The sequence below is a fragment of the Haliotis cracherodii genome, unplaced genomic scaffold (assembly GCF_022045235.1).
Source record: "Haliotis cracherodii isolate W230 unplaced genomic scaffold, xgHalCrac1.p SCAF_10, whole genome shotgun sequence".
NCBI classification, from domain to species: Eukaryota; Metazoa; Mollusca; class Gastropoda; order Lepetellida; family Haliotidae; genus Haliotis; species Haliotis cracherodii.
Window position 1 is genome coordinate 29,012,766 of NW_027266265.1, and position 19,619 is coordinate 29,032,384.

Consider the following 19,619-nt stretch of genomic DNA (forward strand, 5'->3'; position numbering starts at 1 on the left):
ATTTGATGCCCATGTTATTCTTACACTAACATTCGAGGATTTTAAGGTCACATATGATTGATGTGGAAGTCTCTCTGTATTCAAATGCACCAATATTTAATTGCTCTACACAAGTAGGTGGACTGCAAAAGTAATCTGGGACATTCACCTGAAGACACACTGTTATTTGTGTATTTACTGAGACTAAGATGAGAGTATTTAAGAGTAGGTGTGTACAGCTCCATAGCCAATTTAAGGTCAATATTCAGTATTGCTCGATTTACATGTAAACCCAACTTCGAACTACACATATGTCAAAATTAATTACATTTTGAAAAACATGAAATGTTTTTTTCACTATTGATACCGTGTCGTTAATGTGTCTGGCCTGAGGACATGGTTGTTCAAGGGTTAAGTTGTTTTTGACTGATTGTGAAGATATAGTTTTAGAAAACTGAATAAAATTGTTGGTACATGTACTTTTGGTCAGATGCAATGCTATTGTGATGTGATACACATCTGTTTCCCCAAAGATATCTTGGAATCTATATAAAATACTGAAATAGGCCTCAGACGCTACACTTTTGTCGCCACAGACAACGACATTCAAACTTTATCACGACTGTAGGTAAGTTTGATGTTTAACGCCGCACTCAGCAATATTCCAGCTGTATGACGGCAGAATGTTAATTATCGAGACTGGACCACACATTTGATATTTAAAACAACGATCCCACAGTCAGGGTGCGATGGCACGCAATCAAACAAGTCGCCGGGACTGACAACCCGATGTTTTTGAGTCGCCACTCATGACCAATTCTGACCCGGAATCTCCAGTAGGCTTCATGGAAAGCGAGTTTAAACCAAGCCAGCCAGTGACTGCTAGAACGATCAAGCCACCACGCCATCAAGCAAAACCACAGAGCCTGGCAGTCCAATCCAATTTAGTCGCCTCTTACGAGCCGGAAACCTATTTTAACTCTCGTTTTAGCGGAGAAACTTTGTTTCAGACAGTTTGTAAAATGATTCAGGTGTATTGCGTCACTGAGGACATAGCCAACACAGAATATTAATACCAAACTTTCCACGTTAGTCTTCTACATATCAATATAATATTTCATACATTATGACGTATCATGATTTGTATGGCCACAAAAATTAATTTCGATATACAAAATAGTAATGTGAAGAATGATTCTATAAGTAACCCATCTACTTATCCATGGCTGAACTTGGTGAAAATGATCTAAGTAGTGTTAGACTACCACATGCTTACGACTACCCGTCATCCTGCTAAACACCGTGGCTCGTCTGAAAGGCTGACGAGATTCTAATGGGGTCTTTACACATGATAAGTTTGTTCAAACTGTAAAAGTAGCAATCGCTTGAGTTCAAAGGGTTTCTGTAAAGGCCCATTTACACAGGGCTGCGACCTTTGTGCCGCCTTTGAGCGATCAAAAACTGGCCAGGACGTTCAATGGTTGCCTAAACCCAAAAAATCGTGTTTCTATTTAACTGCTCCAGAAGTTGTTCAGCAGTAACTGCTCGAGTTGTTCACCGATTGCTACCACAATGAAACAGGCAGGTACAAGCCCTCTATTTACAGTCAGGCTGAAGAGGCACTACAGGTAGCTCAAAGGAGGCAGAAAAGAGGCAAAATCTCAAGGGTTGCCGTGGTCGCCGAATGGAGGCACGGCGGTCGCCACAGTCATCGTTCAATGCACGACAAAAAGAGGCACAAGGGAGGCAGAAGCATCGCCCAGACTATTGGGCGACCCTTATGCCTTCATTCTGCAACAACGGCAATGCTTGTGCCTCCCTTCTGCCTCCTTGGAGCAACCAACCTCCTCGGCGACCTTTGTTCAACTGTTTTGAACATGTTCAAACATTCACGGCGACCATGGCGTCCATGGCGATGTCTGAACCTCCTGTGTACCACCTTGGAACGACCTAGGCAACCATTCTGTCTCCTTTGAAGCCTCCAACGACGACCTGGCAAATTTTATGGACGCACACGGGAGGCACAAATGTCGCCATCCGGTGTGAATGCCCCATTATAAATAGTTTAAACAACTTCACGAATTTGAAAGTTGTTTACTCCTGCCTAGTAACATGTCTTTGCCATCATAAACACACGATCATGATATAGTCGGAATCGTACAATCGTACTTTCGTCTGAATCGTACAATCGACGGTATATATTTCTTACGAGTATTAAAAGAATGTTCTCGCTTTTATTTATATCAATATGTTGTAAATAGTATTTCGCTTGTGTACCACTATAGGAGGTCTTTGAGAATATAGCCACGTGAAGCGAACAACATTTAACCCCGTCGAAGTTCCCGGCACACAAACAATCAAGTTATCGAGCCTAACCATCAGATCCATTTATAGTCGCCCTTTACGACCAGCATAGGTTGCTGAGGACCTGTTCTCACGCGCAATCCCTACGGGGAATAAATAGTCAGATGTATTGCATCAGTGAGGACACAGGCAACATACGACACACTATAAATAACAACATTAAACTTTCCACGCCCAGTCCATGAGAACATTCTGTCCCTCAAAATAATAATTCATACATTATGACGTGGCGCACTGTGTGTGGCCACACGGATTACCTTCATGGTACAGTGTAAACAGATTGAGAAGGGGTTGATGTTTACATAATATAGCTGGGTTTGTGTTCGTCAGTGCTTAAATCGTGGTTAGTATGTACAGGGAGTCCATATTGATATATCTGTATAGTGTCCCTGGTATGTATGTGAAGTCTCTCCTTGTTTGCAAAGGTTTAAAAGTGAAGTTTCCCCGTAAATTTAAATAATTCAATAACCACATCCATGTTTTTATTACTGTGCTATTTTTTAATGTCTCGTTATACTTGCTTTTTTGTTTACAATACCACGATAGATCTGGTGTCAGATGTTCTGTGTGAACTATACACATTTGATCTAAAGAGAATTGTATTTGGGCTGTGCAATCGAGGATATTAAATCAGTGTGTATTTGTAAGGCATTTTCCTTTAGATTCACCGATATGTGAACAGTATCAGGGTATTGAAAATACAATGTAATGATTATATTATAAGGCTTAATGTGCAGGTTGTTTACATGGGGTGTTCTATTGTTCACAATAGAAGCTGGTGAGAGTCATAGAAGGCCACACGCTCAATGAATTCAGGATGTAAGAGCTGCCCCTTTTACATCACTTCATGCGTGGCAATTTCCCCGACCTCTTCTTGTCCAAGATGAAGTTAGCTTTCACTGTAGTTGTGTGCGTCCTTGTGGGTATCGTCCAGCTTGGTGATTCCTTTGTGTTCAGATCACGTAAGTTCAGACTAATTGTTCCTTTAATTGATGGACAGAACAGCACAAATTATTTAAATGTTCACAGGTTAATCGTTCATTTTGTCCAATGCTGGGATGGGATGGCTCAAGCACAAGGCTATATGCAGAGTATACTGTTCCTGTTTATTTGGGGGGGGGTTGGGGGGGGGGGGGGGGGGGGGGGGGTGTGTGTGTCGTATAAGGGCACAGTAATTGATGCGTCCCAGGATCCGTCCTGGATATGATCCTGATTATGTTAAAGTCTACATGACAAAAATGATCGACCTTCAAAATGGTGGGGATCTCATCGTGCTGATTTTGATTTGCGTGCAAAGCAGGAGCGATAAGAATTATGACTTCGTTGCTAGAACTACACGACGACACAAATGTATGTCAGATACAAATTGACAAAACAAAACAACACAGTTGTACATGTAGGTTTCATTTGGATAGTTGTTCCTGCATTGGTTTAGCTATTGCTGCAATATACTATACGTATCCTTGATTTTATCATATTTTATGAAATCAGTACACCACTTGATGCTATTAAAAGGTGAGGTGAAACAGAATGGGGTTTAACGTCGCGTCCAAGATTATTGCACTTATATAGCGCGCGTGTGTGTGTGTGTGTGTGTGTGTGTGTGTGTGTGTGTGTGTGTGTGTGTGTGTGTGTGTGTGTGTGTGTGTGTGTGTGTGTGTGTGTGTGTGTGTGTGTGAGACTGCTTGTTATTAGTCCGGACTGATGCCGATTTATGCTAGCCCACTATACCATGCCGCAGTTTAGGATGTTGTATTATTTATAGAACGTGACTATTTAGGTCATATTCCTGATAGTCTATTCCCAACGTTCAATACCACGTCAGCGGTTGAAGGTTCCAGTCTTCGAAATAATGAGTGAGTAAATATAGTTTTACGCCGCTTTTAGCAATATTACAGCAATATCATGGCATGTCGAAGTAATTTAAAACACAACTGTATCATTATCAGTATTCGTCACAGTTGCTAAAAGAGAAATAAAAATAGAAGTAAATATTTCTATTTTATTTATTTATATATAAAACAAGTCTGTTAAAGATAAGCATCGAGCCATACCAAAAGCTGGAAGATCGAAAGTAACACGTGGCCTATATACGCCACAATGGAAATACCCTTCAGTACTCTTCAGCAGTACAACATCTTGATAAAACGGATCTCGCAAAACAGAAAAAGTATGAAAAGTTGTGTCATGTGTCTTTCTAACCCTTGTTTAATGACGTCTTGACCGCTGTCTCTATCTTCGTTGATATTTTATTTTTCAGCATGTGAGACACAAACGCACACGTGTTATGTGAGTGAGTGCCCACCTGGTACCGAGTTTCTTGAATCCCTGTGCTTTGACAACAAAATATGTTGTATTGGAGTTAAAGGTAGGAATATCCTTATATAGCAATGTATGTAGAAATGTTGCAATCTGATTTACCGGTGAAGAAACGTTGTCCAAGTTAAGCACGGTTGATTACGGACAGTAGTTGGATGGATGATCGGGGGTGAACGTGGCTCCTAACAATTTCTAGAGCTTCAGGCCTGCTACATTCAATCTCATTAAAATCAGACCTTAGTTCTCGCTACCGCTAAACACAGTTCTGAAGACATCCCATTAGGGGTCACGTCAGAACGACCTTTCATCCGACCAATCAGAGCGTCGCTTACCAGATTATGAAAATGACAGTCTGAATGTGACTTCTAATCATGCAATCTCGAAAACTTTAACAAGTGGTATTCCGAACGATAGTTACGGGTTTAACGACTGAATCCATACAATCTAGACCATCTATTAGCCATTCCAGAATGTGTTTTTGTTCAGGTTTCAAATTTGTAATCGAGAATTTGTCAAAATGTTTCGAAGCGTAGTCGCCAATATGAAATTTGTGCCGTAAAGCACGAGAAAGCTGCCTTCTGATTGATCATTCCATTGGTCAGTAAAAGTTGGCGCAAGGTCGGTCTGACGTTACCCGTAATGGGATGTCCTCAGATCTTTGTTTAGCGGTAGCGAGAAACAAGTATGGACTCTGTATGTAAATGTCGGTATGGCATAGGCAAGTGATAGTGTTCGGAATATTATGTTCACTCAGCAGTGAATGGGTACCCGTTAGGATGTGACCCCTAACCTCATAGCACCTCGTAGCAGCTTGGGTTGTATTCGGAGCTCAGAATTTTGTTCAAGAGCGAAAAGCTCCATAAGCCGGGGTGATAAGGCTGTTGTCCTTCGGTGGAATCTAGCCCATAATAAATACTAGTATACTGTTTATCAGGGTCCCCTTCCTCTGCTTAGGGAATATTACCTCACATAAGATAACTACGCGATAAATCGTGAAAAACAATGAAGAACGAAGCGTGGTTTATTTCACAAGGAAACGTTGTTTTATCATGTTCAATGGCCGAACGAACGCATCGAATAATGGGAGACATATGTCAATCGGTATTTGGGAGAAACAGTACAGACAATCGACGTAAAGATTTTGAGAATGTTCGGAAACCCGAACTTAACCCCCTATTCATAAAATGGTTTATAATTCAGGGAGTCATCATTGTTCACATCTTGTACATTTTATTAACACCCTTAAAGCGGTTGAAGATACTGTTGATAGCTTATATAACATTGATTGATTGTTTGTTGTTTAACGCCGCACTCAGCAATATTCCAGGTATATGACGGCGGTCTGTAGATAATTTTGTCTGCACCAGACAACCCAGTGATTGATATCATGAACATCGATCCAGGCAATTGGAATCGATGACATGCTTCAACCAAGTCAGCGAGCCTCACCACCCGATCCCGTTAGTCGCCTCTTACGACAAGCATAGTCGCCTTTTACGGGAAGCAAAGGTTGCTGAAGACCTATTCTCTACCCGAATCTTCACGGGTCTCTTCTGTAACAAATACACGCGTCGTGGTCGTTCTTCATCGTACAATAAAACACCGCGCCTCTCATGGTTTATTCTCCCTCAGTGCTTTTTATTGAACGATAAACAATCCCACTCGTCGTGTTGTTCTTCAATATAGTTGTGCCACTCTGTAGCAACAATAACGTCATTATTATTATATCGTTATATTACATAATTATTAGGGCATGGAGTAGGTGAGCTTATTTTGAGTATTAACATTTAACAATTGTTCTCTTCTTTGCGAAGAGGACCACAGCAACGTCATTTGAAACATTGTCGCAATTAATTGAAGATGGCGTCCTCATGACGTCATTACGATTTATGTGACGTCATCTCAACAATATAGTAATGAAGCTGATGTCTCTATTTGAGATCAGGAAACCCGCATTTTTCTACTTTTTCTCAGATAAAAGAATCTGGGTGATAGAAAGAATAACTCGAAATAACGGAGTATCCGTCCCTCCTGAATTAGTGTTGAACGTTACAAAATATATCCACTCTGGACAGATAATCCGCACTTACTCGTGGCTCGGAGTAAATCTCGAAGACAGTTGTCTTGACACCAACATGATCCTTTTACTCTCTCTTGAATGAAATACAGCTGTATGTATATCACCAATGTGTGACGTATCTTGGATATCAAATGAATAAAATGAATGTTTATTTTGTACGCACACGTGTAATTATATGCAACCGTTTCATTTCTATGCATTTGACCATGAATCGTTTTCTCGAGAACCTCGTGGGGAGTTCGGGTCCCCAGTACCTGTTGCTTGTCCTAAAAGGCGCATAACTAAATGTAGGGGTGGTCAGGCTCGGTGACACGGTTGATTGTGGCTCAATTCATACCCAAACGGCGTGGTACGTTGCTCATAATATCACGCACTGGTTTGTCTAGGTTATTTAGAGGCCACCGTAGTATAGCTGGATTGTTGTCAAGTGTGGTGTAAAAGAACTCACAAACTAAAAGATAAACATGATGTATCGTTAAAGTTATGAGAATCGACATGTCGCGTCATTAGATCTCCCTGGTTGTACTTCAATTGTGCTGCTATTCCATATCCTATATATACTAGCGAAAAAAGTAACTGTGCTACATATACAGTGGTGTCAATGTTATGTTGTTGAAAATAACAACATACACTCTTCAAAAAAAGAAACGATCAGGTAGTATGTTGTTCACTGAACATGACTACACAAAACATGCGGTATATTAATTGGATATATGTTATTGGAAAATGTTGGTGGCCTGATATTCGACAAACGGTGCGTCAAAACACAGCCATTGTCCATTTGCAATGTCTTAAACGGCATTGTTTTTACACTTGTTAAAAAAATGTCATGGAGGAAAACAGTAAAGCGAAAAATGCACGTGCAAGTTATGGTATTTGTAACTCGTGGTAGTGGCTATAAAAAGGCAAGCATAAGACAATAATTTGTCATTCAATTGTCAACATTTGTCAAGTTCGAAAATGCCGACACTGAGCGCTGCCGATCTGAACTTCGCCATAGGACGTATCCTAAGAGAGGAATCACAGTCTTCTGTTGCACGGTACATCAACGTCCACCACAGCACCATTTGCCGCCTTTGTGACCGATACACACAGTTCAATTCCACTGCAGACAGTCCGAGAACCGGCCGACCAAGAGTTACCACACCCTCACAGGATCGCTACATTCGACTGTTGCACCTACGTCATCGCAATGCCACACCTACGGAGACTGCAGGACGCATCCCTGGTTTGAGGAGGATATCGGCCCAGACTATCAAGAACCATCTTCTCTGTTTTGCAACAGATCCATCGACAGCGACGCTTGTGTTGGTACCACACCTTACAACCTTGGAATTTGAGAAACTGGAGACGAGTGGGGTTTAGCGATGAGTCATGATTTCTTTTTCACCGGCTACATCGCTACATGAATCAAATTCTTCAACCTCACCTTTATCCAATCATTGACCGCCAGAGGGAGCTGTTTCAACAGGACAACGCTACACCGTACACAGCTCGTGTCACGGTAGACTACATTCATAATGCCAACATCAACGGCTTGCCCTGGCCGTCGAGATCTGGACCGTCGAGATTTTCAGATCTCAACCCAATCGAACACCTCTAGGATGAACTCAGTCGACGTGTACGTCACCGTCAGAACACCCGCAGACTCTCCCACAACTGGCCAACGCGTTACAAGCAGAATGGTGCAGAATTCCGCAGGACAGAATTCGTACACTTATCAAGTCAGTGGCGAGGAGATGCAGAGCCATGACTGGTGGTCGGGTTCAGCGCAACCTTGTGGCCTTATGTGACATAACAATAAACAGCTTTCAATGCCTTTGTACAACGTCAACATGTGACTATCGAGCTCCAAAATTTCATATTTTTTTGTTTCGTTGTGCCTTTCTTTTTTTGAAAAGTGTAATATTTGGTCACTCCTGTGACCTTTGTTTTATCGTAGCAAATTCATTCACAAAACCCAACAGAAAGACACGCCCCCAAAATGGGTGGTGAAACAATTTCACCATTTGCGTTGGTACAGGGGAGGCAAAGGCGGCGCATTAAGGACGCCAGATGATTGACAACAGACTGGGGGATGTTGTTCCTAAGATTGGTCCAACTGAGCTTGCGTTACCGGCTAGTTCCTGTCGCCCCATCTCCTCCCTGACATGTTCTGGGGAGTGGTCTATAGAAACAGTTGGCCATGGCACAACAGCGACGTTACGTAGCCTCACAATGTTACGTTGCCTCAACACGTGCCACATGTTACGTCCCTGTATTTGCACAAAGGTAACAGCATTAACTCGAACGATGTAGTCCCTACGTCATTCAAATTGCCGTTAAAAACGATGAGCTGTGTTCACCCCATACCTTTCTTCTTCCACTACCAACTGACGACGCTGAATAACAGAAGCGACACTAAAACGTTCTCCTGAACGCCACTAGACCCTCGCACGGCCATAAGAGATGAACCATCACGACCTTGTCGAGGAGATGTCTTCATGAATGCCTATCGAAATATGTATTATTTAAATTCAGAATAAATGTATTTTTGTTTACCTTTATATGAAGCACATATACTTTTTCCCGTTAGTGTACATACATGGTTGGGGTCGTAACGCAAACAATATATCATTACGAGTTCACAAGTTGTTTTCCGGCGGACTTTTGTATAACACGTTTTCACGCCATCGGACTCTCAGTCTTTGCAACATTACCGAAGGGGACACTGCCTAGCAAACATATGACGTTATATTTGTCATTCTATAAACATGGTGGGCGGTCGGGTAGCCTAGTGGTTAAAGCATTCGCTCGTCACGCCGAAGACCCGGGTTCGATTCCCGACATGGGTACAATGTGTGAAGCTCATTTCTGTTGTCCCCCGCCATGATACTGCTGTAATATTGCTAAACGCGGCGTAAAACCATACTCAATCACTCACTCACTCACTATAAACATGTATTCTTTGTTTTAGCGTGTTCCCCAGACTCCTGCATTAACGGAACATGCATCATAAACACTTGTACCTGTCATCCTGGCTTCTCGGGTGCTAACTGCAACGTAGACGGTACTTATAGTTGATACTTATATATTGTTCCCGTTTACAAGCTGGTAGGAAATGATAACATCGCCACTTTTATGACACTATCATGTGTTCTTGATTTACGGGGGCGGTCGGGTAGCCTAGTGGTTAAAGCGTTCGCTCGTCACGCCGAAGACCCGGGTTCGATTCCCGACATGGGTACAATGTGTGACGCCCATTTCTGGTGTCCCCCGCCGTGATATTGCTGGAATATTGCTAAAAGCGGCGTAACATCAAACTCACTCACTCACTCTTGATTTACGATTAATGTGCTATGCCAAAGAGTAAGAAATCGGATATGCATCTCATATTGCTCTACGGCTTACAATATTTTTTTCGAAAGCAATAACCGATTTTTAACAATGTTTTGAGTAGATCTGAAGAAAAAGATTTGAAATATACGGTGCAATTGAACATGTCTTTTTGTGACAAAAACACTATTTTCACATTACATTAGTGCCATACTCGTACTGCCAAACAGACTTTTCTGTATGTTTTCAGCTTGTGCAAGTAATTATAATATATTTCGTATGCAATTGTTTCAATGTTTTCAGCTTGTGCAAGTAATGGGTTCTGCCAGAATGGGGGAGTATGTCAGCGTGAGGCCACTGGAGCCAAGTACTCGTGCTCCTGTGCCCCAGGCTACGAAGGCCTGAACTGCGACATAGATGGTAAATACCAGTCACTTTGTTAACACCATGTGCACGTACTGGATTCTGAATGTCCCTGTCAGTATGTTATCTGTTTGTGCAGGAAACTAATTATGTATGTCATTGTCTCAGTGTTGTCAGCTTGTGGACGTAATGGACTTACTGTCATGGTCACAGTGTTGTCAGCCTGTGCAATTAATGGACTCTGAATGTCATTGTTTCAATGTTTTCTGTATGTGATTTTCAGCATGATTTCAGAATTGGCATTGATTTAATGGTTTTAGCTTGTGAAAGTAATGACCTGATTGCCATTGTCTCAGTGTTGTCAGCCTATGGACGTAATGGACTGACTGTCATGGTCACAGTGTTGTCAGCCTGTGCAATTAATGGACTCTGAATGTCATTGTCTCAATGTTTTCAGCTTGTGGAAGTAATTGGAAATTGTCTTAATGCGTTTAGCTTGTGCATTATCATTGTCTCAGTGTTTTTAGCATATACAAGTAATGGGCTCTGACTGTCCTTATCATAATGTTTTCAGCTTGTGCAAGTAGTATACTTTGTATGTCCTTGTCTTAATGTTTCCAGCTTGTGCAAGTAATGGGCTCTGTCAGAATGAGGGAGTATGTCAGCGTGAGGCCACTGGAGCCAAGTACTCGTGCTCCTGTGCCCCAGGCTACGAGGGCCTAAACTGCGACATAGATGGTAAATACCAGTCACTTTGTTAACACCATGTGCACGTACTGGATTCTGAATGTCCCTGTCAGTATGTTATCTGTTTGTGCAGGAAACTAATTATGTATGTCATTGTCTCAGTGTTGTCAGCTTGTGGATGTAATTGGAAATTGTCTTAATGTGTTTAGCTTGTGCATTGTCATTGTCATAGTGTTTTCAGCATACATAAGTAATGGGCTCTGGATGTCCTTATCATAATGTTTTCAGCTTGTGCAAGTGGTATGCTTAAGTTTGTATGTCCTTGTCGTAATGTTTCCAGCTTGTGCAAGTAATGGGCTCTGTCAGAATGGGGGAGTATGTCAGCGTGAGGCCACTGGAGCCAAGTACTCGTGCTCCTGTGCCCCAGGCTACGATGGCCTAAACTGCGACATAGATGGTAAATACCAGTCACTTTGGACAGACGCAATTTCTGTTGCTGCTCTGCCACCATGTCCCAATCTTCTATCGACCTGTACTCAATGCTCTATAATTCTGTGTAGCTCTCGTGACGGAAGGGGAGGAGATACGTGGTTTAACATCGCGTTCAAGATGGCATGCAATTGCAGATTAATCATAGTAAATATAAAGATCTGGAAGTACTAACCTTCTTTTGAGTAGTTTATAAGTGAAGGAGCAACAACTTTGCAATAGTTTGTGGTTCTTCTAAAATCCATTAGTGTGTGTTTAACATTGTTATATATGTTTCAGCTTGTGTTGAGAGCAGTGGAGCATGCGTCAATGGTGGATCATGTAACCGTCAGTTAGCTGAACCATACTACAACTGTTCCTGTCCCACGGGCTTCACTGGTGTCAACTGCGAACTTAGTGATTGTACGTAAACACCAGTGGTTGAGCACACCCACACCGTATTGCGGGTTTGACTTGGCTGACTTGCATCTCATTTAGCACAGGTGATCATGCTATCCACCACTGGTTTGCCAGGTGCGAACGCGATAAGTTTCAGGGTATATAGCTGGAATAATGCTGACTGCGTTACAAAACAGTACCACAAACACTCAAAGAAAAACTAAATGCTATATACTTATCCCTTCACTTATCTCCAAATACGTGTACTTTATTTCAGCGAATGTGAATATAGATACCAGATAGAAAACAAAAACCCTTTTGTGTGTGTGTTGGTGTGTGTGTTTATGTTAGTGTGTGTGTGTGTGTGTATGTTAGTGTGTGTATATGTTAGTGTGTGTGTGTGTGTGTATGTTAGTGTGTGTATATGCTAGTGTGTGTGTGTTTGTGCGTGCGTGTGCGAGTGTGTGTGTGGTCATCTTGTTTTCCAAAACACTTACCTATCTATAATATGTATTCCTGTGACCTGAACGGTGTTTTGTTCAAAGGTTTTCACCTACTCACATAGCTTAATTTTCACACATACAACGTCTTTACCGTCATCATCATTAGCCTACTCCTTCAGGTGATTGTCACAATGAGTGATACGTGATATTGCTACGAAACCTTTACTTAATCAAATAATCAAAAAACATATTTCTCGGTGAGACTTGCCGATCAAAATATTCACTGATGTTTTTTGGCCCCGTTCCTTAAAACGATCGTAGCTCTACGACAGTCGTGAGTCTATTTAAAGTATTGGAGTTACGATGACCATAGCGCTACGGCAGTCGTAAGTCTATGCTAAAGTGTGGGAGTTACGATGACCATAGGGCTGCGACAGTCGTAGGTCTATTCTAAAGTATGGGAGTTACGATGACCATAGGGCTGCGACAGTCGTAAGTCTATTCTAAAGTATGGGAGTTACGATGACCATAGGGCTGCGACAGTCGTAGGTCTATTCTAAAGTATGGGAGTTAGGATGACCATAGGACTGCAACAGTCGTAAGTCTATGCTAAAGTATGGGAGTTGGGATGACCATAGCGCTACGGCAGTCGTAAGTCTATGCTAAAGTATGGGAGTTACGATGAACATAGGGCTGCGACAGTCGTAAGTCTATGCTAAAGTATGGGAGTTACGATGACCATAGGGCTGCGACAGTCGTAGGTCTATTCTAAAGTATGGGAGTTACGATGACCATAGCGCTACGACAGTCGTAAGTCACTGGCATCATCAATTATATGACGAATGTATGTTTCAGCGCATGAGATATGTTTCAGCGCATGTGATATTTTGGGGGCAAATCTTTCCAATCTGTCTTGTAGCTGTCCCACCTTGTGGAATGCCCGTGACGTCACGTATCTTCAGCGGATCCGCTGACATAGCATCACAGAATCCATGGCTTGTCAAAGTGGTCCATGCCGGATTCGTTTACTGTAGCGGTGTCATCATCGATAGGGAATGGATTGCCCTCGACGCATTCTGCGTTGTGATGTAGGTGTCGACACAAAGTGAGTGAGTGAGTGAGTGACTTGGGTTTAATGCCGCTTAGAACAGTATTCCAGTTATATCACGGCGTGTCAGCTGAATGTGGGAGGATAGCCCGATGTGGCCATACCGGACTGGAATGTTCCCCACACAGTATAACAGTATATATATATATATATATGGTTGAAGCATGTTATCGATCCCAATTGCTCATGACATCAATCACTGGATTGATATATCAATCATCGGCTTTCCTGGTCCAGTCTCGCTTATAAACATGCCGCCGTCAAAAGCTGGACAATTGCAGGGAGCAACGTCAAACAACAAATATGTTTTAGGTCCTAGCTATTAACGTTTATGGTGTCCCGTGTTTACGTTTATGGTGTCCAACGTGTATGATCTATTTCTTTGTCTGAAGCTATACCTTATGCATTTCCATATGTAAATTAGAGTAATGAATTTTGAAATAATGAGAATATCTGTCTCTCTGACTTTTCAATATGCATCTATTTTCTTGCTCTGTATTTTGATCAATCTATTGACAGCTGTGGCGGTTTGTGCTATGTCGTGATCGGAGACTACGATGGAGCTACGGTTGAAGCGCAGGAGCAAGTGAGGAGCCTGACCAGCTACACTATCCACCCACAGGCTAACTTCCAGGACCTCGCTTCGTTCGGTACTGTTACCGGAGCTGACCCAGATGCTGGTTTAGGTATGTAACTTATTCATTATTGGTATTCAACCTCAGCCGTGGTCGACGATGTTGCAAAAGAGGCTTTTATCCAAAACTGTTGCAAATAATGTACTTTTAACACAGGTTAGATGTATGGGATAAAGTTTGGTTTTAAACAAAATTGGAAACTGCTGAACAAAGTTTAAACTTCTCATTTAGCAGGAATAACAGGGAGCAGAACGTTTGTCATTGTTTTTTTTCTTATAGCACCGCTAACTATAATCATTATTTTTCCAATTAAAAACGATTTAAAAAACAACCGCTACCTGTATTTATTTTCTGACGACAAACACACTTGTTTGTACATTTGTGAACACCTGCTGCCATCACTGATTTTCAGTGATACATTCATATAATAAATTTTACCGTTATTTTCTCTTTAACCCCCCAATGGAATCTGTTTCAGCTGATAATCGAGTCTGGGTGTTCTCTGGCATTAACGTTATATATGTATTTGTAGAAGACTATACATGCAGAAACTGAAATCGATTATCAAATGACATGTTTTGTAACTGTTCCATGGCAGTAAATAATTGACTACCCTTCCAAAAACGTCATCTACTTCTTTGCATCATACGACATGACCCTGTGCTTGCATTACTCTGGAGGAACATACACTGTTCTTGTACCAACGTTTCATCAGGTGTCGATGATAGGTGAGGTGAAATGGGGTTTAACGTCGCGTCCAAGATTATTGCCCTTATATAGCGACGTGCTTGCAGGTGTGTGTGTGGCTGCTTGTACTTGTCCGGACTGATGCCGATTTTATAGTGACACAGTATGTAGCCCCTTAATGCCGAGCGTCAGGCAGGGTAACAACAAGTACTATCTCTTAACGTCTTTTGGTATGACGCGGCCGGGGATTGAACTCCGGACCTTCTGCTCTCCGGGCGGACGCTCTACCATTAGACCACGGAGGCGGTCTGTATTGGTGATATCTTAAACATTTATAAAATTAATTGTAACTTCATAAGAAATAGATATTTCCAAAACATACAAGTTCGAATTTTATGAGCCAAACAATATGTCTCATATTTATTCCTGGCGTGTCAATAACTCACTGGGGTTGAGATTCCTCTCTTATGCAGGCACACTATGACTTCCATTGTTTATTAAAGTATACTCAACTGGTATTTCACTCAGGGATTGGCTTTAAGTTGCGTCCCTTAAACCAGTATCATATGAAGATGGGTTCAAATCCCAGATTCGCCCTGCGGTCTTGGTTTGTATACTCCATACCCGTGCTTGTGGGTTTCACCAAATGGTAAACCTCTATGACCTGCATCACTTGACTATATTCCTCCACCAAGATGGCCCTATGTTATACAACTGAAATAAAATTCAAGTGAATGTGTTTTATTTTACGCCTTTTCTTTGGCAATATTCAAGAAATATCACGGCAGGAAACACAAGAAATGGGCTTTCCTTATTGTACCCATGTAGGGAATCCGAATCTTTGGCGTGACGAGCGAACGCTTTAACCAGTAGGCTATCCGACCGCCCCGGAATACTGTTCAAATGGACATTATACCAAACACCGACAGTGATAACTGATTGTGGAATATGAACCTTACGTGGATTATCTCAATGCCTTTGACTTGCAGCTTACAACGTGGCCATTGCGCGTTTTTCGGCGCCCATAACGTTTTCGGACGGAATCAACCGTGTGTGCCCACCATCTGATGCGTACAATGTACTCCGGGCACCAAGGAACTGTGTCATAGCAGGGTATGGCAAACAAGATACGACAGGTGCGTTTAATTCATGGTTAAACCTGAATGTATGTTAAAAAGAGTTGAGGAGATAGAGAGCGATAGGTGAGGTGAAATGGGGTTTAACGTCGCGTCCAAGATTATTGCACTTATATAGCGACGTGCATGCACGTGTGTGTGGCTGCTTGTATTAGTCCGGACTAATGCCTATTTTTGAGTGCTACCCATTGTGATACCATGCCGCAGTTTTAACACGAATACCCCACTCAGACACTGTATACTGACTCCGAGCCAACCAGTCCTTGTTTTAGCCCCTTAATGCCGAGCGCCAGACAGGGTAACAACAAGTACCATCTTTTAACGTCTTTTGGTATGACGTGGTCGGGGATCGAACCCCGGACCTTTCGCTCTCAGGGCGGACGCTCTACCATTAGACCACGGAGGCGGTCTACGATGACTTGAATCAATAACCACCTTACCATCGGGTCCGTTCAGTCAACCATAGCTTGCTGGGTACCTCTATTCTCACCTTGAACCCTCACGGGACCTCATTTCACGAGGAACTTCTGATTGTTGAGAACATCCGATGATTGTGGTAAGAGCCGACTAATTTTGGGACGTATGCTAGTATGTTGTATGGAGTATCATGTGCATATGCTAGTAAGTTGTATGCTTCAATCGATACCGAGGTTAAAATAATTATGATAAGAACTTCATCTTAACCCGAACATGTTAAGGAGCCTTGGTGTGTCAGCATCATCCTCATGCTTCATCACACTGGCAAACATCAGCGTCACGGTGTGTGGTTTCCTCCGACATTAAGCTGAAACACTGTGACATGACTGAACTAGTGTTCAAGGGAGGTTCTGGGGGCACGGGTGGCCCAGTCGTCTAAGGCGCCGCGATTCGCTGTGCAGAGTTGCGTCCCTTGGCCACGCCAGAAACCTATGATTGTGGGTTCGAATCCCGGTTCGCCCCGATTATGTTTCTAGGTTTGTCAGCACCATACCCGTGCTCGTGGGTTTCACCGAAGTGGTAAACGTCTAAGACCTGCATCACTTCGGGCTTTCCTCCCACATTAAGCTGACACGCCGCGATATAACTGGAATATGTTAAAAGCGGCGTTAAACCCAACTCACTCACTCAAGGGAGGTTCTCATTTCAATCACTCACGCAATCATATTCAAACAAGAAGTATTGAAGCCAGGACGCATTTTCAGAGAGCGTGCATCTATCGACAACCAGCATCCGCCAGGTCATTGATACACTCTTGATTGATGACAGCCTCTGTACCATGATAAGAGGGAGATCAGTTCAACCAGCAGCTACTCACTGCGCTTTCCTGACCACTCCAAATTCTGGACTTTGCATCGTGAGTAACAACCAAACTAGGCGTGGTTTCTCAACCATGTACACATTTCCGACACGTTGACATCTATTTTTACTTATGTTAAACTCCGCCTAGATTACTGTGTTAAGGTAATAATGTAAATATCACTGCTTGTTACAAATTAATCATATTGATGGCTGACACCGTTGGCAATAGTGGAAATTAAGAAACAGAAACCATATAGAATGACACAATTCACGTGCAGATGATTTTAAAATAGGATCGATTAACATGAATCGGAACATCCGATTTCTGCACAAAGTGTGTACCCAAGTGGTAATCACTGATAATAAACACACGAAATTTGTTTGTTTGTTTGTTTTTTAATGCCGCACTCAGCAATATTCCAGCTATATCATGGGGGTCTGTAAATAATCAAGTCTGGACCAGACAATCCAGTGATTGACATCATGAGCATAGATCTACCCAACTGGGATACGATGACAACCAGGCCATCAAGCCTGACTACCCGATCCCGTCAGCCGCCTTTTACAACAAGCATAGTCGCCTTTTACGGCAAGCATGGTTGCTGAAGACCTATTCCACCCCGGATCTTCCCGGGTCCCACAATTAGTACCTTTCAAATTCAAATGTACCCTACTCTGTGTATAGGCCATACCCCTGCCTGACACTGAAACATTCTTTGATTATTTGTTTGTTTGTTTGTTGTTTAACGCCGCACTCGCTATATGACGGCGTCCTGAAAATAATTGTCTACGCAATTGTGATGTGATGACATGCATCAACCAAGTCCCGGTCCCGTTAGTCGCCTTTTACGACAATCGTGGGTTGAGGAAGACTATTTCTTACTATGTTCGTCAGGGGTTTTGAAGCATTGTGTAGATCAGGTTCAAGAATACTGTTACAGATGTTGAATACTATGTTCAGCAAGAAACAACGCTGTTTGTGTCAATCAAACTGAGCGCTGATTGGTCAGAGTAGGCGCTAGTTTCCCTCTCGCTCGAACCAGGCCGTCGGTTGATTCGTTGGTTAAAAATAGCCAGTTAACTGCAAAGCGGTCGTATATACTCAGCATAGTCGAATAGCGTTAAACAACAACGTTACCGATCTTTATCAGTTAGAGAAAATGATGAAATTTTAGTATCGTATCGAATTCTCTTCAGGGTGACAACGGTGGTGCTTTGGTCTGCCAGAACGATACCTTGGGTTTCTGGACAGTAGAAGGCATCCTCTCATACCTACCTGATGGCAGCAACGGTGCGTGCAGTGGTCAGATCAATGTCTTCACTGACATGACTGCGGTTTGGAGTTGGATGCAAACCGTCATCGCGGCGGGAGTCTGAGCAACATGCGTCAGCACAACTTACTAATGCATTATGACAAATATATGTATGCCATCAACGGTAACGATTAAAGAATAAAATGTGCGTTTCGTCATTGTTTTGTATTATAATATGTAACTAGATGAGAACACACCTATTCATGTAAGGAAGCAACTTTAAATAAAAACAGTTTTGTTTCTGAAATCTGATAGTATATATATAGAACAAAACTGTTAGCAGTTGCTCTATGTCCCGTCAGAAAAGTCGGTCTGTAGGATTTACAGCACGTTTGTACACCTCCAAAATGAAATATTTTAAAAATCTATACACTAATCTCTTCGTTAATCACTAAGCCCCCGGTGTTTATTTAATTGAAAGTGAACTTTGAAAAAAAAGATTCCAGGAAACAAAAACCAGTAGGGATTTTGGACAAGATGCTGCCCTCTGAAAAAAAACCCATAAGGTTTTGTTTTAATAATCTTTAAATGTTCGTAGATGTGGACGAAAAACCTTCAGAACACATTGACAGACTTTTAGTACCTAGGATATTAAGCGGGGAACAGATAAGGTCATGCAGTAACCGCAGCATGCATGGTGTCTTTGTTGATTAAGGCGTTGCTCATAACATCCATCACTGATTAGTGTAGCATAAAACAAACAAACAAACAAACAAACAGCAAACCTTGGTATTTTGTTTTGTTTGTTTGTTGTTTAACACCGCACTCAGCAGTACTCCAGCTATATGACGGCGGTCTGTAAATAATCGAGTCTGGACCAGACAATCCAGTGATTGACATCATGAGCATCGATCCACGCAATTGGGATACGATGACTTGCATCAACCAAGTCTGCAAGCCTGACCAACCGATCCCGTTAGCCGCCTCTTACGACAAGCATAGTCGCCTATTACGTGGGTTGCTGAAGACCTATTCTACCCCAGATCTTACATTGGCCGTAAACCTTGGTGAAACCCACGACCATGGGTATGGTGCTGACAAACGT

General features: G+C 42.3%; 1 protein-coding gene across 2 annotated transcripts; it reads left to right on the forward strand.

Moving 5' to 3' along the window:
* The first annotated feature begins 3,160 nt into the window (after positions 1-3,160).
* Positions 3,161-18,700, forward strand: LOC139454257 (delta-like protein D). 2 transcript variants are annotated; one of them, XM_071235869.1, is made up of 12 exons: positions 3,161-3,305; positions 4,604-4,711; positions 9,699-9,791; positions 10,361-10,477; positions 11,042-11,158; positions 11,448-11,564; positions 11,876-11,998; positions 13,337-13,505; positions 14,045-14,211; positions 15,837-15,983; positions 17,165-17,316; positions 18,459-18,700. In XM_071235869.1, the coding sequence occupies exons 1-12, from the start codon at positions 3,191-3,193 to the stop codon at positions 18,636-18,638; spliced, it is 1,605 nt and encodes a 534-aa protein (XP_071091970.1). In that variant the 5' UTR covers positions 3,161-3,190; the 3' UTR covers positions 18,639-18,700. The 2 variants fall into 2 exon arrangements, with proteins under 2 accessions (XP_071091970.1, XP_071091969.1); XM_071235868.1 differs by lacking the exon at positions 3,161-3,305 and adding an exon at positions 4,115-4,199.
* Positions 18,701-19,619: the final 919 nt, after the last annotated feature.